The following is a 27,068-nucleotide window of genomic DNA, read 5'->3' on the forward strand; positions in this document are numbered from 1 at the left end:
ATAGGAGGTCGGGATAGGAGGACGGGATTGGAGGTAGGGATAGGAGGACGGGATTGGAGGTCGGGATAAAATTACGGGATTGGAGGTCGGGATAGGATTATGGGATTGGAGGTCGGGATAGGATTACGGGATTGGAGGTTGGGATAGGATTATGGGATTGGAGGTCAGGATTGGAGGTCGGGATAGGATTACAGGATTGGAGGTCAGGATAGGATTACGGGATTGGAGGTCGGGATAGGATTGCGGGATTGGAGGTCGGGATAGGATTACGGGATTGGAGGTCGGGATTGGATTACAGCATTGGAGGTCGGGATTGTAGGTGGGGATTGAAGGTCGGGATAGGAGGTCGGGATATGACAACAATATATGAGGATGGGATATGAAGTCAAAAGCTTCATCCTTTGTTTATTTTCCTCCCCAACAAGGATTAGGAAGGGAAAACCGGGCAATGCCGGGTACTCAGCTAGTCTATATATATAAAACTCAACGTGTGTATGTATGTGTGTATGTGTGTATATTCCAGCATCATGTCCAAACGGCTAAAGATATTAACATGAAACTTGGCACACATGTTACCCTTGGCACCATTTAACCCTTAATCACCCCCATTTGCCAGGGGTGGGGTTTATGTTTAAAGTCCCATACAAGTCAATGGGAAATATATGTTACTGCATAACTAGGAATAGGACAACAATATATGAGGACGGGATATGAAGTCAAAAGCTTCCTCCTTTGTTTATTTTCCTCCCCAACAAGGATTAAGAAGGAAAAACCGGGCAACGCTGGCTACTCAGCTAGTAATATTAATAAAAGTCACATTTATGCATGCATCTGCCACATCTTCTTCTGTATACGTTCATACTAGGTTCACAAATATATAGAAATCTATTATTGCTGTGAAAGTGTTTCTGGTTTTGAGAATTATAAGAAGGAATTGCAAAAAAAAAATGATTCTGATGTCTGGAAATCGAAACTGCTTCTGCTTGGTTTAAGCCTGAGCGGAGAAACGAAACTATCCTGTTTTACCAGCTGACTGTGTTAACCCTTTATGAGCACAGTATATTACGACAGCAGAGAGCCAAAAGCAAACATTTTCTGCAAGTAGAAGCAGAAGAACCAGGGCTTAGGATTAACAGCTGCTTGGATAACATAAGTGAGTACACTGTGCAGACAGTACCTTCTCTAAATCTATTTGTTTGGGGTTTTAGCAACCAGACCAGATAGTGGTATCAGCTGTCACTGTGCAGGAGGAAGCAAGAGGCAGCCATAATGTATATTTTGAATTAATGAGTGTATCTTTCCAGTGGATCTCTACTGTAGTCAATAGAGGGGTGAGAGCATGGGGCCCCTCTATGATTTTCTCATATCTTAGGGATACACTCAGTTGTGATGGAGTTGACACAGATTTTTATTTCTAGTTTTGCACTGTAAGTCTGTAACAATGTACAGTACAATGCATGTAAATAGGATTTCCAAAAATGAATTCACATGTACCCAATTTGCAGCGTGTCTGTTATATAAGGGACTTGTAGTCAAAAAGGGGAAATCCCTGACAACTTGTGCCAGCTATTATGGTTCCCACCTTGCATTATGTCACAAATGCCAATTCACTACATAAATTAAAAGTTCAACCCCTTTCTAATATATCATGAAAGGGAATTTATTATTAGTGGTAGAACAGTTTTTTTTGTCTATTGTGCACCTACTTACATGGTGTAGCTGTAAGTGCTTTTGTAAAAAGTGTTGTAGTAGAACAAACTTTCAGCTGTGATTTGCAGTGGTAATGTATTTAATGTCCAATAATGAAAGAGATCAGTGATACGGTCTTGCAAGTCTATAGACCAGACAATTACTTTGTTGGAGATGCTGTATAATTGTATAAATTGACTCTTGAATGCGCTGGTCATATAAGACAATTGTAATCAGATGCATGATAACATTTGAAAAAGCCACACTCACCCGCTGTGTGAAAGTAGGGTTAGGGTTGGTTCACACCACGTTTTTCAAGTACGGTTCCCGTATACATTTTAATTAGAGATCGACCGATATCGTTTTTTTTGGGCCGATACCGATAATCTGTGGAGGTTAGGGCCGATAGCCGATAATTTATACCGATACTCCGGTATAAGTTATCAGCTTTTTATCCCCCCGCGACACCGCTGCAGATCATTGATTTAAAGCGGGCGCTTTAAATCAATGAACTGCAGCGGCTTTTGCTCTGCCATAGACCGCCGCCGCCGCCACCCGCTTCTCTCCCCCTGCCTGTCCGGGGGTCCTGAGATCATTTAACCCCTCTCCTATTAAATATTTGAATCACCCCCCTTTTCCCATAAAAAAAAAAAACACAGTGTAAATAAAAATAAACATATATGGTATCGCCACATGCGGAAATGTCTGAATTATTAAAATATATTATTAATTAAACTGCACGGTCAATGGCGTACACGCAAAAAAATTCCAAAGTTCAAAATAGTGCATTTTGCTGACCTATGCTGTCCATTTTAGGAACTGTCCAGAACAGGAGAAAATCCCCGTAGCAAACATATGCTGCTCTGGACAGTTCCTAAAATGGACAGCATAGGTCAGCAGAGAGCACTGTGGTCAGGACATCACAGGGAATGTATTTCTTTTTTGTATTTCTCTTTAGTATACAACCCCTAAAAAGTACTGGAAGGATTAAGATTTTTTAATAGAAGTGATTTACAAATCTGTTTAACTTTCTGGCACCAGTTGATTTGAAAAAAAAAGTTTTCCACGAGAGTACCCCTTTAAGGACCAGGCAATTTAATTTTTGCATTTTCGTTTTTTCCTCCTTGCCTTCTAAAATCCATAACTCTTTTATATTTCCATCTAAAGACCCATATAAGGGCTTACTTTTTGCGTGACCAATTGTACTTTGCAATGAAACCTCTCATTTTACCATAAAATGTACGGTGAACCCCAAAAACATTTTTTTTTAGGGAGGAAATTTAAATGAAAACCACAATTTTGCACATTTTGGAGGGTTTAGTTTTCACACTGTACAATTTACGGTAAAAATGACATGTGTTCTTTATTCTGTGGGTCAACACGATTAAAATGATACCCATGGCTAGATACTTTTATATTTTTGTACCACTTAAAAAAAAAATCTAAAACTTTTTTTGTCCAAAATCAGTCATCTAAAATCGCCCTATTTTGACCACCTATAACTTTTTCATTTTTCCGTACATAGGGCAGTATGAGATCATTAACATTATGAGATCATTAACATTATATTTTGATAATTCAGACATTAACGCATGCGGCAATACCAAATATGTTTATGAGAAAAAAAATTACGCTTTTTGGGGGTAAAATGGGAAAAACTGACAATTTTCATTTTTATTGGGGGAGGGGATTTTTCACTTTTATTTCACTTTTTATTTTAACATTTTTCTACATTTTTTTTTTTTTTACACTTTTTACGTCCCCATAGGGGACTATCTATAGCAATCATTTGATTGCTATTACTGTTCAGTGCTATGCATAGGGCATATCACTGATCAGTATTATCGGCTATCTTCTGCTCTGGTCTGTTCGATCTCAGACCAGAGCAGTAGATGCCGGGAGACGGACGGAGGCAGGTGTGGGGACCTCAGTCCGCCATTACAGATGATCATATCGCCGCGGCAGCGCTGCGGGCGATCCGATCATCTATTTTAACGTGCGCATTGTCGCAGATGCCGTGATCTGTACTGATCACGGCATTTGAGGGGTTAATGGCGGACATCTTTGGAATCATGGATGTCGGCCATTACTGGCGGGTCCCCGGCTGCTGATAGTAGCTGACTCGACCACCGCTCCGATGCTCGCGGTCATACACAGGACATAAATGTAAGTCCTGGTGCCCGAAGTACCGCCAAACCAGGACGTACATTTATGTCCGTAGTTGTTAAGGGGTTAAAACTGACTGAATCGTATATACTTTTAAAAACAGTATATGGTTTGAAAACGCATACAGTTTACTTTTTCCCCATACATTTTCATATGGTTCCATCCATTTTTTATTTTTTTTTGCCATATGGTGTTCTTTAGAAAAACTGATTTAAAACCGTATGGCAAAAACGTGGTGTGAACCTAACCTTAAACACTTTATTTCATCATGGTTCCATCATGGCAGATCGGAACGTGGACAGAGGCTAAAACAACATGTTTCACACCGTAAATCACTTTGTCAATTTGTGCACAGCTTTGCAGAAGAGGAGGTAATTTCATATAGCAAGGCTGCTGACATAACAATATGAAAAATAGGTTACTTGGTTAGTCACATAAAAACATTAACCTTCTGAAAAATAAAAAAAAAGTAAGAAAAAACGAACTCAAGAGAAAAAATAAACAACAGTGAAGAAAAGGTGAGCAGGGGAAAGGGCATAAAATAGATGTGTCATAAAAAGACACTTAGATGGTTTCACTTAGATGGTTCCTCTAGGAACGTACAGTGATCCCTCAACTTACAATGGCCTCAACATACAATAGTTTCAACATACAATGGTCTTTTCTGGACCATTGTAACTTGAAACCAGACTCACCATACAATGCTATGGAATCTGCGAAACGTGTCAATGGCTGGAAGAACCGAACAATTAGAATGGACATTTCACTGGTAAAACCCCTGTAGTCCTAAAGTGCATGCACTGACTGATGTCTGGTAGCGCCCCCTACAGTACAGAGAGGTATTACATGTTCTGTACACTTTACCTGTGCCAGGGTTAGCTGCTCCTTTGGACACCAGGTGAGGACGGCTCCATGTTACTTTTTATGAGGACATTGTGTGTACTGTACAGGACCCTGAAGAAGCTTCTTTCCTCTACATAGACCAGTGTTTCCCAAAGAGAGTGCCTCCAGCTGTTGCAAAACTACAACTCCCAGCATGCCCGGACAGCCTTCGGCAGTCCTGGCATGCTGGGAGTTGTAGTTTTGCAACAGCTGGAGGCACCCTGGTTGGTAAACACTGAAATAGACAGTGATTTACAGCTCCCAGCAGATCTTTCTTACTTTTATATGTAAGGATTTGCTTTATCTATATTAGTTATCTACTTATTCATCTTTATTCCTCACTTTTTCCTATTTTTGGATGACATTTTGGTGGCTTCAGAACCAATTACCAGGTTTCCACAGAGTTATGGTCTCAACATACAATGGTTTCAACATACAATGGTCGTCCTGGAACCGATTAATATTGTAACTTGGCCACTGTATTTAAGAACTGTGCCTCTTTACATTTTGGTGCATGCAATTGTGGCAGCACATCATTTTGCTGGCTTAGGAAAATATCTTTCAACAACATTTTTACATCAGTTATGTAAGGCGTGTGCATTTGTGCCTAAATTATCATGCCACATGCATCTTTTTTTTCTATAAATTTGGTAGAAGTTCACCAAAAATACACAATTTCAAACTTCACCCACACCAACATTGATAAAGTGTCCCCCTCTGTGTTTTACTTCCTTACTATTTTTAAGTTATTCATTTGCTGTTATTACCGTATATACTCGAGTATATATAAGCCGAGTTTTTCAGCACGATTTTTCATGCTGAAAACACCCCCCTCGGCTTATACTCGAGTGAACTCTCCGCCCTCAGTGGTCTTCAACCTGCGGACCTCCAGATGTTTCAAAACTACCACTCCCAGTCATCCAGCCTTCGTCATCATCCAGACCCCCCCCCCCACCCCCACCTCCTTTAGTTTTGTACTCACCTCCGCTCGGCGGGACATTAGGGTGAGCTGATCCGGGCCATCTGTGCTGCAGGACCGTCCGGTGGGGAGGGATAGTCGTTCCGGGCTGTCCATCTTCACCGGTGTGGGGGGGGCTCTTCTCCACGTTTCGGGCCCGGCCCTGGAGTAGTTACGTTGCCTTGACAATGACGCACAGGGACGTTCATGAGCAACGTGTCGTCGTCAAGGCATCGTCCCTATTCCGGGCCCAAAGCATGGAGAAGAGGCCCCCCCGGTGAAGATGGACAGCCCGGAATGACTAACCCTCCCCACCGGACGGTCCTGCAGCACAGATGTTCGGGCATGCTGGGAATTGTAGTTTTGGAACATCTGGAGGTCCGCAGGTTGAAGACCACTGTAATCAGACATTGACAAGCTGTGATGATGAAGGGGGGGGGGGGGGCTGATGACAGGTGGTGATGATGAAGGGGGGTGGGATGATGACAGGCGGTGATGATGAAGGGGGGGTGTGGGATGATGACAGACGGTGATGATGAAGGGGGTGGTGTGGGATGATGACAGGCGGTGATGATGAAGGGGGGGTGTGTGGGATGATGACAGGCAGTGATGATGAAGGGGGGATGATGACAGGGGGATGATGACAGGCGGTGATGAAGGTGGGGGGTGTGGGATGATGACAGGGTAATGATGACAGGCGGTGATGATGAAGGGGGGGGGGGCTGATGACAGGTGGTGATGATGAAGGGGGGTGGGATGATGACAGGCGGTGATGATGAAGGGGGGGTGTGGGATGATGACAGGCGGTGATGAAGAAGGGGGTGGTGTGGGATGATGACAGGGGGTGATGATGAAGGGGGGGGGTGTGGGATGATGACAGGCAGTGATGATGAAGGGGGGATGATGACAGGGGGATGATGACAGGCGGTGATGAAGGGGGGGGGTGTGGGATGATGACAGAGTAATGATGGCAGGCGGTGATGATGAAGGGGGGGGTGTGGGATGATGACAGGGGGATGATGACAGGCGGTGATGATGAAGGGGGGATGATGACAGGTTGATGATGATGAGGGTGTTAATGACGGGGGTCTGGATGATGACATGTGGGGATGATGTATTTCCCACCCATGGCTTATAGTCGAGTCAATAACTTTTCCTGGGTTTTTGGGGTGAAATTAGGGGCCTCGGCTTATATTCGGGTCGGCTTATACTCGAGTATATACGGTATATAAGAATATACTTATTTACATTCAATAGGCACATAACTAATCCTTCTGTCATCTGAGGGGTGTATACAGTTGTATTCAGTTTAACCAATGTTTTGGAAACTAAACAGACTGGGCTGCAAAACGATACATTGTAGCCAATGATCAGAGGTTTGTGAAGCTGCTGTTTATGTTTTGTACCCCTCAGAGCAGTGCCTAGACTGGATATAGCTCTATCTACTTCTCGGCTAAGAGCAGGACCAGGTACTGTATGTATAGGTTATCCGCCTCTGAATGTACACAGTGTTTTCATTCATTCTCAGGAAACTAATGAAAGGAATAAAAGAAATAAAACAAAGCATTAAAATAACTATTCATTATAAACTATTGAAATACTATTCATTTTTTCTCAAAGCACCCCTTGCCTTCTTCCCTTGCCTTCAGCTTTTTCATGTTATCCCCTTTGCTGTCTAAGTACCATAACTTTTTTTCCCTATCCAGAGTGGTATAAGGAATTTTTTTTTTTTTTTTTTTTTTTTTTGAGGAACAAGCAATATTGTTGATATTTCAAAACATTTGGAAACAAACAATTCCGGCATTTATAGTTTTTATGCTTTACTATAATAAAGCTAAATCTAAGGACTTTTTCTTTTGCAATTTTTTTTTTCATATGATCATCCTAATGTCAGCCATGTAATCACTTAAATGCCACAATAAGCTCTTATACATATAGGGAAATTTAAAGCATAATTATAAAGCATCATTTTTTTAAGTAAAAGTAAAATAAAACAATAGCTATATCGTATTGACCCACAGAGTAAAGACATGTCAAGTTTACCAAAAAGAACTGTGGTGAGGATGTGATGAGGGCAGATGTTATTACCCTAAGGGCAGATGGCATTAACCCCTTGTGTTCATGACCCCAGGGCGTGTTTTAACCTCTACACCACCCGAATGTATGGCTGCTGAATTCCTGGGCCAAGTTACGGAACAACTGCAGCTTTACTGAGGCAGAAAGATTAAATAGTCTTACATCTCATTTAGGCCCAAGGAGGTGACCAGTGACTTCAGAGATTCTAGGGCTCACTGGGACTTGTAGTGGATTCAGACAATTTGCTGAAGGACCACGCTGACTTTGTACAGACAGATCTTGACTGACTTGACTGGGACTGACTAAACAGACTTCACCCCATATGTACAGGGTGGGCCATTTATATGGATACACCTTAATAAAATGGGAATGGTTGGTGATATTAACTTCCAGTTTGTGACACATTAGTATATGTGAGGAGGGAAACTTTTCAAGATGGGTGGTGACCATGGCGGCCATTTTGAAGTCGGCCATTTTGAATCCAACTTTAGTTTTTTCAATAGGAAGAGGTTCATGTGACACATCAAACTTATTGGGAATTTCACAAGAAAAACAATGATGTGCTTGGTTTTAACATAACTTTATTCTTTCATGAGTTATTTACAAGTTTCTGACCACTTATAAAATGTGTTCAATGTGCTGCCCATTGTGTTGGATTGTCAATGCAACCCTCTTCTCCCACTCTTCACACACTGATAGCAACACCGCAGGAGAAATGCTAGCACAGGCTTCCAGTATCCGTAGTTTCAGGTGCTTCACATCTCGTATCTTCACAGTATAGACAATTGCCTTCAGATGACCCGAAAGATAAAAGTCTAAGGGGGTCAGATCGGGAGACCTTGGGGGCCATTCAACTGGCCCTCCACGATCAATCCACTTTCCAGGAAACTGTTCATCTAGGAATGCTCAGACCTGACACCAGTGCACCACCACATTATGGGTGTCAGGTGCAAGCATTATGGGTGTCCGGTCCAAGGAGACCTTTCTGTCCTGTCTAAAGCGTTACTGTCAGTAGTAAGATAATTTAAAAAAAAGTCTCTTAAATCAATGTAGTAATCTGTCCTAAGACATGTATGCATAATAATGTGCATGTGTTAATATGTTAAATACCTTTTGATCGATTTTTTTTTTTACTGTGATCAGTCTTTCTGTATTTCTCTGAAAGGCTGGGGCGTTTATTCTGGAGAATGATAAGCACCATTCCTCCCTCCTCCTTCCCCTCTGCCTTGTCCCTAGCACAAACATTTTTACATTTGAAAAGCTTTCTACCTAAAGTGCATGCTCTATATAACTCTAATGCAGCCATGTAAAACTATATAGTGCAAGTACAGAAGAAAAACCTGCATTTTGTGTCAAAAAATTATTTGTTTACAAATAAATGTTTACATTTTCACAACTTTGTGACCAAAATTCATGCTTTTTATAACCCAAAGCAGCCAGGCAGATGCTATATGGTACAAATTCACAAGAAATAAGTTACTAAAATGACCAAAGAGAAACCATTTTGCATACAAATAATAATTTAACACCTTGTATTGCTTGTCAGTGTCTGCAAGTTTTCTGTAACAGCTAATGCTGTTAGAAGCTCCCTCCCCCTCCCCTCAGAGAAAATTGTCCTGTTTTGATTAACTAAAAAGGCTTAAAGGGGTACTCCGGTGAAAACCTCTTTTCTTTTAAATCAACTGGTGGCAGAAAGTTAAACATATTTGTAAATTACTTCTATTTAAAATCTTAATCCCTCCTGTACTTATTAGCTGCTGAATACTACAGAGGAAATTTGGAGCATTCTATTTGGAATGCTCTCTGATGACATCACGAACACAGTTCTCTCTGCTGACGTTATTATAATAATAATAATAATAATAACACTTTATTAATTGTTGTCCTTAGTGGGATTTGAACCCAAGTCCCCAGCACTGCAAGGCAGCAGTGCTAACCACTGAGCCACTATGCTAACCTTAGAATTCATCTGCTGTGCATCTGCTATCTATCTGCTATGCATGTGCTCGTGATGTCACCAGTGTTCCAAAAAGAAAGGAATTGCCTCTGTAGCATTCAGCATCTAATAAGTACTGGAAGGATTAAGATTTTTTAATAGAAGTAATTTACAAATATGTTTAACTTTCTGCCACCAGTTGATTTAAAAGAAAAAAGGTTTTCACCGGAGTACCCCTTTAATTCTCAGGCATCATTTGCAAAATGAAAGAGACAGAGACCCCTAGTGACCATTAATAAACCATTTTCTATATCTTTAGCAATCAAGTTTTTAATGAAGTATATTAGGAAATTGCTTAGTTTTTATGGAAGTATTACAAAATATTAGAAAAAGGGTTATGGTAACTACATTTTTATCTGCTGTGGCCCAAACAAAAAATGGCACATAATCTGCCTATGGAGCAAAATCTAATCAGTTTTTTTTTTTTTTTTGCCAAAGTGTCATTTCATATACAGTTGATCAATGAGTGATAACTATAACCCCCGATTTTCCATCCACAAATCTACAAATAAAACATAACTTTTATTTGGTGCCTTTGAACGGTTAATAACCTCAACCCACTGGTCACATCGGTATAAACAGAGAAAATTTTTTTATGAAAGCATGTAGCTGCATGTACTGGACTGTGGCTGCGGTCACAGTTACTATTTACCAACACACTGTCCGGGCATGCTGGGAGTTGTAGTTTTTCAACATCTGGAGGTCCGCAGGTTGGAGACCACTGCACTAGACCTAGTGGGTGATAGTTAAAGCGCAACTGTCATGAAATCTTGGTGCAATAACCTGCACACAGCCTATGTACTGTGTGCAGGTGGTGAGTATAGCAATGTTTTTACCTCATATTTCCAGGCTTTCATGACGCCAAAAAAGGCTTTTAATCAAAGCCACTGACGGTCGGATAGGCGTGGCGTGAGATACGCGATGCCCCGCCGCCGCCACCCCTACACCTACCCCGTATGTCAGCGCTGGGACCGCTGTGTGATTGACACACAGGTCCCAGCGCATGCGCCCTTCAGCTAATCTAACATGCGCGCCATGTGTGTGTCATCCCGCAAGCACTCGCTCCCACCACCATCTTCCTCCTCAGTGCGCCTGCGCAGTGCCAGGTGCAGAGAGTGCGCTTCCTCTCTGCACCTAGTATCGAGAACTAACCTGATTGCACGCTGCTCTGCGCAGGCGCACTGAGGAGGAAGACGGCGGCGGGAGCGAGCACTTGCTGGATGACACACCGGCGCGCACGCTAGATTAGCTGTAGGGTGCATGCGCTGGGACCTGTGTGTCAAGCACACAGCAGTCCCATCGCTGACATGCGGGGTAGGCATGTGGGTGGGCGTTGCATAGCGTACCTCGCACCATGCCTATCTGACCGTCAGTGGCATTGATTTAGGGTGCGTTCCCACACGGCGTTTATGCAGCATATTTCACGCTGCGCATAATTTACGGCAGCAGCGGGAAATACACTGCGTATTCCTTGCTCACTATACACACAGGGCTTTCCGGCGGCAGCCCTATGCGTGTAGTGAGTTTTGGAGGCGGGGCCGTGTGCCGGCGTGACTGTGACGCGTGGCTCCGCCTCCAAAACTCACTGCACACATAGGGCTGCCGCCGGAAAGCCCTGTGTGTATAGTGAGCAAGGAATACGCAGCGTATTACCCGCTGCTGCCGTAAATTATGCGCAGCATCAAATACGCTGTGTATATGCCGTGTGGGAACACACTCTTAAAGCATTTTTTGGCATCATGTGCAAATATCAGGTAAAAACATTGCTATACACACCACCTGCACACAGTACAAAGGCTGTGTGCAGGTTATTGCACCAAGATTTCATGACATTTGCGCTTTAAAACCTAATACAGATTAGACCAGTGGGTTGAGGTTGTGTTTAATTTGTTCAAAGGCACCTAATAAAGGTTTTATTTATTTGTAGACTAGTGGGTGGGAAATCAAGGGTTCTAGTGATTTCTCAGCGATCATTTGTATATAAAATTACAGTTATTAACCCTCCATCTATGTTGTGTAATGTAAAGTGTCACGGTCGGCAGAGTAGACAGCAAAGTGGTACAAACTACCTGACGAAATCTCCAGATGTGCAATAGAAGACAAAGAGGCAGTGCAGCTCAATCTACCATCTACTCCGAGGTTAACTGGTAGGTCTAAAAACCCCAAAAGACCCAGTAATCAACAAAAAGAAATATAATAAGAGAGAATTATATAACCAGTCCTCAAGAAGTAGTGAAAATAAGTAGTGAAAAAAGTGGAAAGAATAAAAAAGGGAAAAATTAGTGGTTTCGAATAAAAAATGTACAGTGATATGTGAAATAAAAATAAAAATAAAAATAAAGACAACAGTAAAAAATAAATAAAAATGAAAAAGAGAAAGGGGAGAAGAAAATGATAAATAAATGAGGAAAAATAAAAAATAAATAAAAGTGCACAGTATCGAAGAAAAAAGGATGAAATCAAAGTGATAAATAGGAAAAAATGTGAATATTAATAATTTGTTAAAAAACAAAAAAATAATGAATAAGCCTGCAGAAAATGATAATACTTAAACAATCATATGCATTTATTAAAAATAAAACTGATTGATGCCTGGGCAGGGCCCTTGCTCAGGCATGCGGTAAAAATATTCCAATAAAATAATAAAAATGCCAACTATCTCAAATTACAAAAATAGTCCTTTGTAGCCGAAAAAATTATGTAAATAGCAACAATATTAAATGAAAAATCCGGTGATCGGAGAGACTGTGTGCTCCAATGATACTCCTATATAAAATACAGTCACCTTGAGCTATGATAAATGTTTCAATGTTTCATTGTAATTGCTCGCTGTTAGCTACTTGTGTCCCACAACAAATGTTTGTAGAAATAACAATATTGATAGCAAGATACAGTTGCTTATGTGAGATCAGGCACAGTACCTTATGCTTATGTTCACCGTGATGATCGGCGGCTGTATATCTCCAAAGTTGCAGTCTCCGGGGACTGTGGGAGCCCAGTGCCCGCACGGACCGGATCGATCACTGCCCTGGTATGGGTAAAGAGGTACTTATCGTGCCATGGTTGGGACGATGTGATGATCCCGATTACGATAATGTAAGCCGCTGGGTAATAGATCGTAGCCAGGTGGGAGTATCGTGCTTCACACAGCTTAGTGGCCGGTCTATGGAGAAAACGGCAGCCGCTGCCCGGCGTCCTCGTGGCGTGTGAATGGCGCGTTAATTCACAGTGGTCCACTAGTCCGGGTCCTACAGCGCTGTCCAGGTAGTATCGGCTGATACAGGTGTCAAGCCAAATTTGAGATAGGGACGGCAAATGGATGTAAGACAAGGCTAAACGCGTTTCACGACTTAATGTCGCATTCCTCAGTAGCCTGATTAGGTTAAGAAGGCCAGTACATATGAGGCAGGCTTATATAAGAAAAAAGCGATGATGTCACTAACCAATAAATAGAAGAACATATGGAAAACATGGAATCGGATCTAGCAGATGATATATGGATAATACAGAGATATAAAATGTCCATAAGTTATATCACTCATCTAGTGTAGTTGTATACAAATAAATAAATATAAATATAAAAAAATATAATAAAATATATATTTAATATAGACAAAAATAAGAATATAAAGATGTTAAATTGATAGGTGAATGTGCACACATGGGTGCATATACATAAATATACATAGATGTGTATATATATATATATATATATATATATAATAAAATCATATCGAGAAAATTGTGTATAAAGCATCACAGGTATAAATTACACTAAATTTGATCAATCAATAGATGGATGAGTAATAAAACACTAAACTGTAAAGAAGTAAAATTAATATATGAAAAGTGAAAAAGAAGAGAAAAAGATAGAAAGAAGAAAACAGACAAACAGATGTGTGATAGGACATGGTGAAAAAACTATATTAAAATATATACTAAAATATGACATGGTACTCAGGCAGAATGTAACAATCTCACAGTTTTGACAATAAAAGACACAGTCAAGGATAATAGTATATATGTAGATCGCACGCGGGGTTCCCACCAGGGCGCGTCATTGTGTCGATAAACGACCAGACAATGACGGGTCATGGAAAAGGACCCAGCGGGCGTGTCAAAGAAATCCAAAAAGTTCCATCTCTGCATTGAGTCCTTTAGGGACTAGAGAGTCGAATTCGAAGATCTTCCTTGCTTCTGCCCTAGATAGACGAGAAATGAGATCACTACCTCTCCAACATTTTCTAACTAACTGTAGTGCCACAAAAGACAATTCAGAGGGGTTATTATTGTGTGATTCAGAAAAATGAAGTGATAATGGATGGGATTTATTGCCTTTTTTGATATTATAAATGTGTTCAGATATTCTGATTTTCAATTGACGTTTAGTCCAACCTATGTATTGCTTACCACAATTGCATTCTATGAGATATATGACACATAGATCTCATATATCTCATAGAATGCAATTGTGGTAAGCAATACATAGGTTGGACTAAACATCAATTGAAAATCAGAATATCTGAACACATTTATAATATCAAAAAAGGCAATAAATCCCATCCATTATCACTTCATTTTTCTGAATCACACAATAATAACCCCTCTGAATTGTCTTTTGTGGCACTACAGTTAGTTAGAAAATGTTGGAGAGGTAGTGATCTCATTTCTCGTCTATCTAGGGCAGAAGCAAGGAAGATCTTCGAATTCGACTCTCTAGTCCCTAAAGGACTCAATGCAGAGATGGAACTTTTTGGATTTCTTTGACACGCCCGCTGGGTCCTTTTCCATGACCCGTCATTGTCTGGTCGTTTATCGACACAATGACGCGCCCTGGTGGGAACCCCGCGTGCGATCTACATATATACTATTATCCTTGACTGTGTCTTTTATTGTCAAAACTGTGAGATTGTTACATTCTGCCTGAGTACCATGTCATATTTTAGTATATATTTTAATATAGTTTTTTCACCATGTCCTATCACACATCTGTTTGTCTGTTTTCTTCTTTCTATCTTTTTCTCTTCTTTTTCACTTTTCATATATTAATTTTACTTCTTTACAGTTTAGTGTTTTATTACTCATCCATCTATTGATTGATCAAATTTAGTGTAATTTATACCTGTGATGCTTTATACACAATTTTCTCGATATGATTTTATTATATATATATATATATATATACACATCTATGTATATTTATGTATATGCACCCATGTGTGCACATTCACCTATCAATTTAACATCTTTATATTCTTATTTTTGTCTATATTAAATATATATTTTATTATATTTTTTTATATTTATATTTATTTATTTGTATACAACTACACTAGATGAGTGATATAACTTATGGACATTTTATATCTCTGTATTATCCATATATCATCTGCTAGATCCGATTCCATGTTTTCCATATGTTCTTCTATTTATTGGTTAGTGACATCATCGCTTTTTTCTTATATAAGCCTGCCTCATATGTACTGGCCTTCTTAACCTAATCAGGCTACTGAGGAATGCGACATTAAGTCGTGAAACGCGTTTAGCCTTGTCTTACATCCATTTGCCATCCCTATCTCAAATTTGGCTTGACACCTGTATCAGCCGATACTACCTGGACAGCGCTGTAGGACCCGGACTAGTGGACCACTGTGAATTAACGCGCCATTCACACGCCACGAGGACGCCGGGCAGCGGCTGCCGTTTTCTCCATAGACCGGCCACTAAGCTGTGCGAAGCACGATACTCCCACCTGGCTACGATCTATTACCCAGCGGCTTACATTATCGTAATCGGGATCATCACATCGTCCCAACCATGGCACGATAAGTACCTCTTTACCCATACCAGGGCAGTGATCGATCCGGTCCGTGCGGGCACTGGGCTCCCACAGTCCCCGGAGACTGCAACTTTGGAGATATACAGCCGCCGATCATCACGGTGAACATAAGCATAAGGTACTGTGCCTGATCTCACATAAGCAACTGTATCTTGCTATCAATATTGTTATTTCTACAAACATTTGTTGTGGGACACAAGTAGATAACAGCGAGCAATTACAATGAAACATTGAAACATTTATCATAGCTCAAGGTGACTGTATTTTATATAGGAGTATCACTGGAGCACACAGTCTCTCCGATCACCGGATTTTTCATTTAATATTGTTGCTATTCACATCATTTTTTCGGCTACAAAGGACTATTTTTGTAATTTGAGATAGTTGGCATTTTTATTATTTTATTGGAATATTTTTACCGCATGCCTGAGCAAGGGCCCTGCCCAGGCATCAATCAGTTTTATTTTTAATAAATGCATATGATTGTTTAAGTATTATCATTTTCTGCAGGCTTATTCATTATTTTTTTGTTTTTTAACAAATTATTAATATTCACATTTTTTCCTATTTATCACTTTGATTTCATCCTTTTTTCTTCGATACTGTGCACTTTTATTTATTTTTTATTTTTCCTCATTTATTTATCATTTTCTTCTCCCCTTTCTCTTTTTCATTTTTATTTATTTTTTACTGTTGTCTTTATTTTTATTTTTATTTTTATTTCACATATCACTGTACATTTTTTATTCGAAACCACTAATTTTTCCCTTTTTTATTCTTTCCACTTTTTTCACTACTTATTTTCACTACTTCTTGAGGACTGGTTATATAATTCTCTCTTATTATATTTCTTTTTGTTGAAATCTACAGATGTATTAGTTAAGATATCTGCCACCTTTTTGATAGCATGGAGACTGGCCAAAATTTATTTTACATAACATTTGTTTTTCAGGTACAGTAGCTGCGATATTTAGTGCACACCCTGCTTTCTTAGTCATTGGTTCTATTAATAATATGAAATCATCCCATTTTTTGGAGCACTATCTTAGTGCCTAGTCCTCTATCTTCAAAGGGATATTTACATTTTACTACCTGTTGACCATTCCTCTTATGTCTGAGCTTAACTCACAGCTCGAAAAGCCCTTCAAGGCATTCTCAGACCTAGCTAGAATGGACAGAACAGCATATTCCCTAAAGGAAAGGTAAGTGCATCACTTTAGCCTTTAGGGTACGTTCCCACACGGCGTATTTGCTGCTGCGTATTTTATTTTCCCTGTTGAAGTCAATGGGTAGGAAAATACGCAGCACCAAATACGCAGCAAATACGCAGCAAAATACGCCACGTGGGAATGCACCCTTAGGGAGGTTTTTGGATATTTATATTCATCTTAGAAGAGGATTACTAAGCAAGCATGTTTCAACAAACTGATGACAAATTATGAAAAGGTGAGCAGATTTTATTGTGTGAGGGCACAACGAGGGCCTTATTAGCTTGTCGGGGGGCACAAATGTGGGTATTATTACAGTTTGATGGGCACAAATAGTTGTGTTGGACTGTTGACAAGTGATGCAGTATTTTCACTTCTCTCCTGTGTTGCTGGGACTCTGTGTTGGTACATAAAGGGGACATTATTACTGTGTGTAGACCCAAAATGGGCATTTATCAATAAAGTAGTTTTTTAGCCTTGTTTCTACCCTTTTTTTTTTTTGTGCTGTAATTTTGGTGCACCAGCAAAATCATCTCACTAAACCAACTAAAATCACCTTATCACACCATTTCTAAAGCTGCTTCTTTATTGCACAAAATCAAACAATATGAAATTTCATTGTCAGAAGGCAGCGGATCCCAAGGGGATTTAGCTTCAGAATCTTTTGACTCATAAGAGTTATGTTATGAAGAAATTGATTTTTTTCATGTTATTTTGGTTGTAGACATGCAGGTAGGTGGAGTGCATTTGTGTTTAAAATAAGCATTTATATGTTTTCGGAGACTTTTTTTAAATAATCCCAGATGATAAATCTGTTACCACTGCATGCCTTCATCTACAAAGTACAGTGGTCCCTCAAGTTACAATATTAATTGGTTCCAGGACAACCATTGTATGTTGAAATCATTGTATGTTGAGACCAGAACTCTATGGAAACCTGGTAATTGGTTCTGAAGCCCCAAAATGTCATCCACAAAATAGGAAAAAGTGAGGACTAAAGAAAAATAAGTAGATAACTAATATAGATAAAGCAAATCCTTACATATAAAAGTAAGAAAGATCTGCTGGGAGCTGTAATCACTGTCTATGTCAGTGTTTCCCAACCAGGGTGCCTCCAGCTGTTGCAAAACTACAACTCCCAGCATGCCCGGACAGCCGTTGGCTGTCCGGGCATGCTGGGAGTTGTAGTTTTGCAACAGCTGGAGGCACCCTGGTTGGGAAACAATGGTTTATATAGAGGACAAGAGCTTCTTCAGGGTCCTATACAGTACACACAGTGTCCCAAATGGAGCCGCCCTTACTTGGTGTCCAAAGGAGCAGCTAACCCTGGCACAGGTAAGGAGTAGTACAGAACTTGTAGTTCCTCCCTGTACTGTAGGGGGCGCTACCAGACATCCAGTCAGTGCATGCACTTCAGTAATAGAGGTGATTTACCAGTAAAATGCCCATTCTGATTGGTCAGTTCCTCCGGTTGTGACACGTGTCACAGATCTGGACTGTCTGTACATTGTATGTGGAGTCTGGTTTCAAGTTACAATGGTCCAGAAAAGACCATTGTAAGTTGAAACTATTGTATGTTGAGGCCATTGTAAGTTGAGGGATCACTGTAGTCTGTCAACACTACTTTTCAAAAAGTGCCTGGGGTGTAGAAGTTTAAACAAATGGAATAATATTTTACCACAAATCCTCAGTTGTGTTAAAAAAACCAAATGTGCCTAAAGAAGACCAAAAGCTAGAAGCAAACCAATGCTAGCTTCCCCCCAAAGGTTTTTTTCTATGTTTCTATGACAAAGCCAATGAGTAAAGCGACAATCTCATATAAAGTTATAGCTACAAGAAATGCCTTGCTGCGGAATCATTTTTTATGTAGTTAACAGTTATTTTATGTTGTTTCATACAGTTTTTCTACAATAAGTCATGGACTCTGGAGGTCCAAAGCCAGAAGACGTTGCAATAAATAAAACTGATGAAGACCTCAGTGTCACTGGCGCTAGTGAAAAGATAAAGAAGCATTCAGGTGCATTGAGTTTTACATTCACTGACACTGTGAAATTTGTCATAAAATGATAAGTCACGTACTGTTTGATAATTATTGTACAGAATTATTTAAGTCATTGGGGAAGATTTATCAAACTGCGTGTGAGAGAAAATGGAGGGATTTTCGCACAGCAACCAATCACAGCTCAGCTAACGAGCTCTGGTAAAGTGAAAGCTGAGCTGTGATTGGCTGCACGTGGGAAAATCCCTCCACTTTTTCTCTCACACAGTTTGATAAATCTGGGCCATTATGTTTAAAGGGATATGGCCTTCTTAGATATTTATGGCATATCCAAAGGATGTGTTAAATATCTCTGACAGATGCAGCTCCCACTCTTGAAGTGGTCTCTGTGAATGGAGAGATAACTGTGCTTGTGCACGTATAGAATTTCTTAGGCAAACGGTATGTATGTGATTCCATGTGCACCGAGTATTGGTAAAAAGAAGTGTTTTTAGCGTAACACTACCTCAGGGTTCTTCCTGTCTGCCTCAGCTGCCTTAAAGGGGTACTCCAGTGGAAACGATTTATTTTAAACCAACTGGTGCCAGAAAGTTATACAGATTTGTAAATGACTTCTATTAAAAAATCTTATTCCTTCCGGTACTAATCAGCTACTGTGTACTACAGAGAAAGTTATTTTCTGTCTGTCCACGGTGCTCTCTGCTTGCACCTCTGTCCATGTCAGGAACTGAGCAGAGTAAAAGCAAATCCCCATAGCAAACCTCTCCTGCTCTGGACAATCCCAGACATGAACAGGTGTCAGCAGAGAGCACTGTGGACAGAAAGAAAATAAATTCAAAAAGAAAGGAACTTTCTCTGTATTATACATCAGCTGATAAATACTGGAAGGATTAAGATTTTTTTAATAGAAGTAATTTACAAATCTGTATATCTTTCGGGCCCTGGTTGATTTAAAATAAATAATTTTCCACCAGAGTACCCCTTTAAATGGCCTTTCCCTACACACAAAGCACAGGCAAAACAATATGTGTTTTATCTACCACGTGGCCTTATTTTTAATGCTGTTGAACCTTGAGGTGTCATGTAATCCCAAATCTATATTTGGGATCTTTATTTGCTTTGTTCTTGCCAATCTACATTGCAAGAACAAAGCACATCATCTTTGTATGCTGATATATTGTGATGATTAATATAAGGTTCATATTAATTTGCACATTTTCTGATCTCATTTGGTTATATAGGGCAAAAGGAGGATTATAAAATAATCACTCATATATGTAAAAGAATCACACACAAAAAATCTATGTAAGTATGGATTTATATTTGGTGATGGTTACAAATTGCTTGGTGATGGTTACAAACTGTTTAACATGAGGGATTTAGGGATTTTGGATTTTATTTAATAAAACTAGAACAATTATCTAATACTTGTGGCTGTTATGATTCTATATTAAACTACATAAAATAACAACAGGTTGAATTTGGTAAGGTGGTATATTATTTTGGCTCTATCCACACAAATGATGGGAAACAGAAGGATCAGAGGATCAGATATGTGGATTTAAACATGCCTAAATCCATTTGTTCTCAGGTAAGATAGCTGCCACTAGATGTGTCTGGCAACAGCATACTCTCCTCTCTTTTCATATAAATGTATGCATATTTGGCTAAATCCCACTCCCCTTTCCTCTGCCTGCTTCCATGCTGGTCCTCTGCTCCCTGCACGCAGCCTGCAGTAGAAGCTCTGTCCTGCTGTACAGTTCAGGAGCAGGGAGTTCAGACAGGAGTCCCTGCTCCTGTACAAACCTTCCGTAATGCACTAAGCTATTGGTGTAAGGCGCCACAGAATGTAAGTACAGGAGCAGAGACTTCTGTTTACCACTGGACTCCCTGCTGCTGCACAATAATAAGCAGGAAAGGGTACACTATACACATCACTATTCCTTTATATTTCTAGGGGCACAAGATTTTGTGTCACAAAGAATTTTGTGCCCAGAGCAACCCACCCTCCAGTCTCCCCCATACTATGCTACTGTGTAGAAGTTTTAAAGCTGAGATCTCTGATTTCATTATGTTAATATGCTGCTCAGATGAAGAGTTAATGCCAAGGTATAACTTGGAGCTCCTGGGCTCCAAAGCTAAATCTGTAACAGTGCCTCTACCACTTACCATGTACTATTAGTAATACTGGTGCCATCATATGTGGCAGAGGGCCTTTGAATGCCCTTATGCATCAAGGAATAGGTAGAACTGTTATCTCTGCACCTCCTATAGCTACACTCCTGGTGCAACCGGAATCTCTAAGGAATTACTGGAGGTACAACCCTGTTTTCCTATGTATTGATTCAGCTAAGTATAACTATTCGCTAGGCCTTACACTTTTTGAGTGTGACAATCTTGGCTGGTCATGTTGGCTGGTCCCAGATCAATATGGATGCTTTGGCAAGAGATTATATATTCTGCATATATTGTAAACTAATTTACTATGGACTACATATGTTCTTCTTCCTTCAGCTTTGCAAGTCTTCTAAATGATTATGTGGAATCTGATGTCTTTGTTATTGATGGAGATTCATTGTTATTATCCTGTGCTTCTGATGGATCCTTAAAAATAGGACAGAGTCTACATTTCTTCTTCTTGGTGGAACGATTTTTGCTTAACTTGACAGTTAAGGGAGCAAGATATGTTATTGTCTTCTTTCAGGTTGGTAACTAGTGCTTAGCCATAACGGGGGTTTTGTCATCTCACAGCATGGAATAAAAGTCCACATACTGATTAAATAGTAATTATTAACAACTTCTCTTAAAAATCACCTGACAACCCCTTCAATAGATTATTCTGGATAGCCCAGTAACATGCAACCCATTTATTTCCTCTGGTGTTAAAGGGTTTAGAAAAACACAGATTGTCTCTTGCAAAACAGCAACGCAACCTGCACAACCTCTACAGTATATAGGAACTATAGTAAAGAAATAAGGGCCCTGGTATGTTACATTACCCTAGTTGTTTTATTTTACTGTCACTGAACATTTTTCAGGATTTTACTTTTAAGTTTTGTTTTGTAATGTTTATTTTAACTGAAAATATTCAAATATACAATGATGAACAAATATATTATAAAATTTTTAAGTGCTACGGAATCTGTGGGGGCTATATAAATAAAATGATTATTCCAAATTATTATTATATCATCTCCAGTGCTTCTCTTATAGATGTGTTTTGTGCTGTTCACAGGATATGGAACAAACGTATTCCCGGTATCCTACGTTAAGATCCCTACGTACTCAATTGCAAATTCATCTGTCGAAAAACACTGGCACAGCGGTCTGCACATTCTCAAACTTTCTGTCAGAACAATGGAAATGTTTTCTCAAGGACCAGTCTCCCTACTTTTTAATGGTTTCTGACAAAGGAATTACTCCTGAGCAAACATGTTTTTTAAACATGCTAATGTTAGATTCTCTGGCAAAGAACATTGATGCTGTGCTTATTGATGGACATGAATCTGACCACCTCCGGGTTTATGGCTACCATATCAAATCGTCACTAGGCACCACAGAAATCATAGCAGAGGTAATATGGCCTAGTTGCCTAGTCTGAAACTATTTTGTAACGCAAGGTAATGAGAATGAAAGTGAACTTTTGATAGTTAATGGGGTACTCCGGTGAAAAACTTTATTTTTTTTTTCTTAAATCAACTGGTGCCAGAAAGTTAAACAGATTTGTAAATTACTTCTATTAAAAAATATGAATCCTTCCTGTACTTATTAGCTGCAGAATACTACAGTGGAAATTCTTTTCCGTTTGAAACACAGAGCTGTCTGCTGACATCATGAGCACAGTGCTCTCTGCTGACATCTCTGTCCATTTTAGAAACTGTCCAGGGTAAAAGGAAATCCCCATAGCAAACATATGCTGTTCTTGACAGTTCATAAAATGGACAGAGATGTCAGCAGAGAGCACTGTGCTCATGATGTCAGCAGACAGTTCTGTGTTTCAAAAAGGAAAATAATTTTTCGCTGTGGTATTCAGCAGCTAATAAGTACAGGAAAGATTAAGATTTTTTAATAGAAGTAATTTACAAATCTGTACAAAATTACAAAATTGTACAGAAGGTTTCTTTGATCAATAAGCATATCAAGCAGATTTTCTTTCCAGGAGGAACATTTTTATTTTTTAATTTTTATTATTTTTATTGTGCATACCAGATACACTATCACTCCGATAAGTGTAGCACTATATGCAACAGTTACATATAGTGTATCACTATATTAGATACATTGAAATTGAGAGTATCATCATTACCATTCATGTACGCTCTGTAGTGTAATACTCAATTGCTTCTTTATATTTTATTTTATTGTATCTTTTAACCATTTGTGCGCTACCGTAGGGCCCTGTGGGAACGCATCATTTAATATCTTATAATAAACTACATATTATTTATTATATCCTTCCTTTTCTCTATTTTTTGTCACCAGACATCCACCATTTAATCTTTTTGATATTGAGCTGAGGACTAATAATCTATTTTTGGCACATTTCTACATCTCTCTGTGGGGGAGAGCTTTTAGTTAACCTCGTTCATTTTATTGTGGTTGAGCTACACATATCTGTTTATAATAATTTACAAATCTGTTTAACTTTCTGGCACCAGTTGATTTAAAAAAAAAAAAGAAAAAAAAAAGTTTTTCACCGGAGTACCCCTTTAACAGTAATTAAAACTAAAGGTTAAAAAAGACATAATGAATGGTTGTTATGAAAAATATAGGCCACCCCGGCAGCTGGCATGGGGCTTGTGAAATGGAGGTCCCATGATAAACAATACATTCTATAGCAGGCATTAGTGTTATTTGGTTTTGCTGAACTTGTAAGTAAAATGCTGCATGTGTAAAGTACATTACACACTAGATTTCCTTTTCCTCTTTTCTGTAGATAAAGAAAACATTTGATGCAATACTTGGAAGTATTATTAAATTAGAAACACATAGATCATTGTCCAGACCTCTAATTGAATGCCTAAAGACAATGAACTGCAAGGAACAGGTACACAGTTTTGTTGTATTTCAAAATATCTCAAGGATAGCTGAATTGTGCAGTAATACAGTATTATGTAGAGATTTGTTGAGAGGTTTCATACAATAACTGCTGGTTTGCTGTTATGACTATGAGATTTATCAGAGGACAAAATCTGTCTGGATTTCCCACAATAACCAATTCACATATTAATGAACTCTGGTAAAATAATGTTAGAGCTGTGATTGGCTGCTTTGGGAAAACCAGACAGGTTTTGTCTTCAGACAGGACATAAATCTAGACCATAGTAGATGAGTTATCAAGACCTGTGCTGAGGAAAACGAAAATGAAAGAAGTAATCTGATTGGTTGCTATGGACAACTGGTCAACTTTTCCTCTGCACCTAGTTTGATGAATCTGAAAAAGGCGATCTGATTGTTTGCTATGGCGGAGATTCATCAAAACTTGTGCACAGGAAAAGTTGGCCAGTTGCCTATAGCAACTAGAGACGAGCGAACTTACAGTAAATTCGATTCGTCACGAACTTCTCGGCTCGGCAGTTGATGACTTATCCTGCGTAAATTAGTTCAGCCTTCAGGTGCTCCGGTGGGCTGGAAAAGGTGGTTAAATTCCTAGGAAAGAGTCTCCTAGGACTGTATCCACCTTTTCCAGCCCATCGGAGCACCTGAAAGCTGAACTAAATTATGCAGGAAAAGTCATCAACTGCCGAGCCGAGAAGTTCGTGGCGAATCAAATTTACTGTAAGTTCGCTCATCTCTAATAGCAACCAATAAGATCGCTTCTTTACGTTTTTGAAAATGCCTCTGAAAGATGAAAGAAGCGATCTAATTGGTTGCTATGGGCAACTGGTCAGAAATGAAGCAGAGATCAGTTAGAAAACTTACTTAAAACATTTTTTTTACCATAGAACAGTATTTAGATTAATTTTAGACTGAATGTGCTTCTTAGTTTAACCACTTGCTAATGGCCTATCTGCTTTCAGGGTGTGTTTATATGTTCAGATTGTTTTTTACAAGTATTGATACAGAGCCAGAAGTAAATTACAAATATGACACAACTATAAAGCAAATACTTTTCCCCTTTTCTAAATCTATTCCTCCCAGTACATCCCAGTACAAGTCCCCAACTAGATGTTTCTGTGTACACTGCCTTAACTGCATATATTTTATCAATTGAAGGCTCGTGAAGACTGGCTGGTGTTTCACATGCTGCAGTTACATAAAAGTTTGATGGAGTAATAAGCAGTAAATATGTTAAGAGGTGGACACCTCTAAATACATTTGATGAACCTTTGGGTGCCCTTGCTCCTTTCGGGCTGAAATCTACACCAGCTGAAGTTGATTTTAGGTATAATTTACACCAGTTTCTAAAATCTGCAGGGCTGAGGACACACATTCTCCTGCTAGGCCCTAGCCAGATTTACAAAAAGTAGTGACATCACAAATATACTGGAAAGTTGCAAAGTTGTGCACAAATGTGGCTTACACACACAAAATGGGGGCTTTTGCATGCCAGAGAACTGGTGTACAGAGTATGATAAAGTCTTCAGACCCTTTCACCTTTTGTTATGCAGCAGCCTTGTGCTAATATTAAAAAAAAAATACAATTTCCCTCCAATCAATCTGTACTTAATACCCAATAATGACAAGCTTTCTTGAAAAGGAAAAAACTAAAATATGCATAGACATAAATATTCAGAGCCTTGACACAGGTACAAAGTGTTAATGGTACAGTGGTACAGTGCATTCAGAAAGTCTTCCGACCCTTTTACTTTTTAACATTTTGTTATGTTGTCTTCAACAAAATTCAAATTTCCCTTATCAATCTGCACTCCATAATGACAAAGTGAAAACAGATTTTTTTTCACTTTGAAGAACTAATATTTAGCATGGACATAAGTATTCAGACCCTTTACTCAGTGGTTAGTTGAAGCACCTTTGGCAGAGGTTACAGCCTCTTCTATTCTTGGGCACACCAGGATTTGGGGAATTTCTGCATTTCTTCTCTGTAGATCCTCTTATGCTCTGTCAGGTAAGATGGCGACAATCAGTGGAAGCCATTATCAGGTCTCTTCAGAGATGTTCCATTGGATTCAAGTCAGGCCTCTGGCTGGGGCACTCAAGGACATTTGCAGAGTTGTCTCTAAGCCACAACTGTGTTGTCTTGGCTGTGTGCTTAGGGACATTGGGGGAGATTTATCAAGACCTGTGTAGAGGAAGAGTAGTTTAGCTGTCGATAGGAACCAGATTTTTTTTTTTTTAAAGGTTTCTGAAAATGAAAGGAGTGATCTGGTTGCTATGGGCAACTGCACCACTCTTTCTCTACACAGGATTTTGATGAATCTCCCTCATTGTCTTATTAGAAGGTGAATCTTTGGCCCAAACTGAGGTCCAGAGCACTCTGGATCAGGTTTTCATTAAGAGAATCTCTGTAATTTCCTCTATTCAGCTTGCTCTCAACCCTGATCAGTTTTTTGTCCCTGCCCCTGAAAATCACCCCCATAGGATGATGTTGCCCCGCCATGCTTCATTGTAGGGATAGGAGCACACGGTTGCGTGCATAGATGAGGTCCATAAAGCACTGTCCATAAAAAGGGGTATTTCATGAACATTCAAGATTTATTCGGGAATATAAAATGACATGTAATGCGTTTCAAGGGCAGTCTGCCCTCTTCATCAGACATGTCCAATCAGACAACAGCTCATTTAAATACTAGGATACGTAACAGGAAATGACATCACTATACAATTCATACAATACAATACAATTCATACATACAATAAAATAGTACAAAATATAAATAGAAAAATATGTATATAAAATGGAAAAAAGCAGAGAATGTAAACAGGTATATTAAAAACCTTTCTTATGCGGTTTTCTCAATAATCTCATTTAAAGCAAGAGGCCAAAGTGAATTTAACTTGAAAATCCAGAAGGACTCCCAGTTGATAAGTCGTTGGTATCGATCCGGGCATTCAGTAGGTATCATTTCCAAGATGCAAAATTTTACCGAATTACACCCGTTGTGTTCTACAGCAATATATGGCGTGATAGACTATTTAGTTGAAACTTTTTATTTATGTTAAATCTGTGTTTATTCATGTGGGCTCATACAGATTGAATTGTTCGACCCACATATTGTAACTCACAGATACAGGTGATCATGTAGTCTACATATGTAGACGAACAATCAACATGGCCTTTTAGGATAAATTTT

General features: G+C 39.3%; 1 protein-coding gene across 2 annotated transcripts in view; it reads left to right on the plus strand.

Annotated features, from left to right (window-relative positions):
- The first annotated feature begins 1,045 nt into the window (after positions 1 to 1,045).
- The window catches only part of DDX60 (DExD/H-box helicase 60), a 222,710-nt gene continuing 196,687 nt past the window's right edge, over positions 1,046 to 27,068 (plus strand). Inside the window, exons 1-6 of one of the 2 annotated variants that reach the window (XM_056561070.1) lie at positions 1,046 to 1,153; positions 18,715 to 18,831; positions 20,055 to 20,118; positions 21,328 to 21,517; positions 22,049 to 22,387; positions 23,750 to 23,860. In XM_056561070.1, coding sequence (XP_056417045.1) covers positions 18,732 to 18,831; positions 20,055 to 20,118; positions 21,328 to 21,517; positions 22,049 to 22,387; positions 23,750 to 23,860 — 804 coding nt within the window. In that variant the 5' untranslated portion in view covers positions 1,046 to 1,153; positions 18,715 to 18,731. Of the gene's footprint in view, positions 1,154 to 18,714; positions 18,832 to 20,054; positions 20,119 to 21,327; positions 21,518 to 22,048; positions 22,388 to 23,749; positions 23,861 to 25,161; positions 25,199 to 27,068 lie in introns of those variants that run through there. The other variant, XM_056561079.1, reaches the window with a different exon arrangement.

Source organism: Hyla sarda, chromosome 1, assembly GCF_029499605.1.
Source record: "Hyla sarda isolate aHylSar1 chromosome 1, aHylSar1.hap1, whole genome shotgun sequence".
In the NCBI taxonomy this organism is placed as follows: Eukaryota; Metazoa; Chordata; class Amphibia; order Anura; family Hylidae; genus Hyla; species Hyla sarda.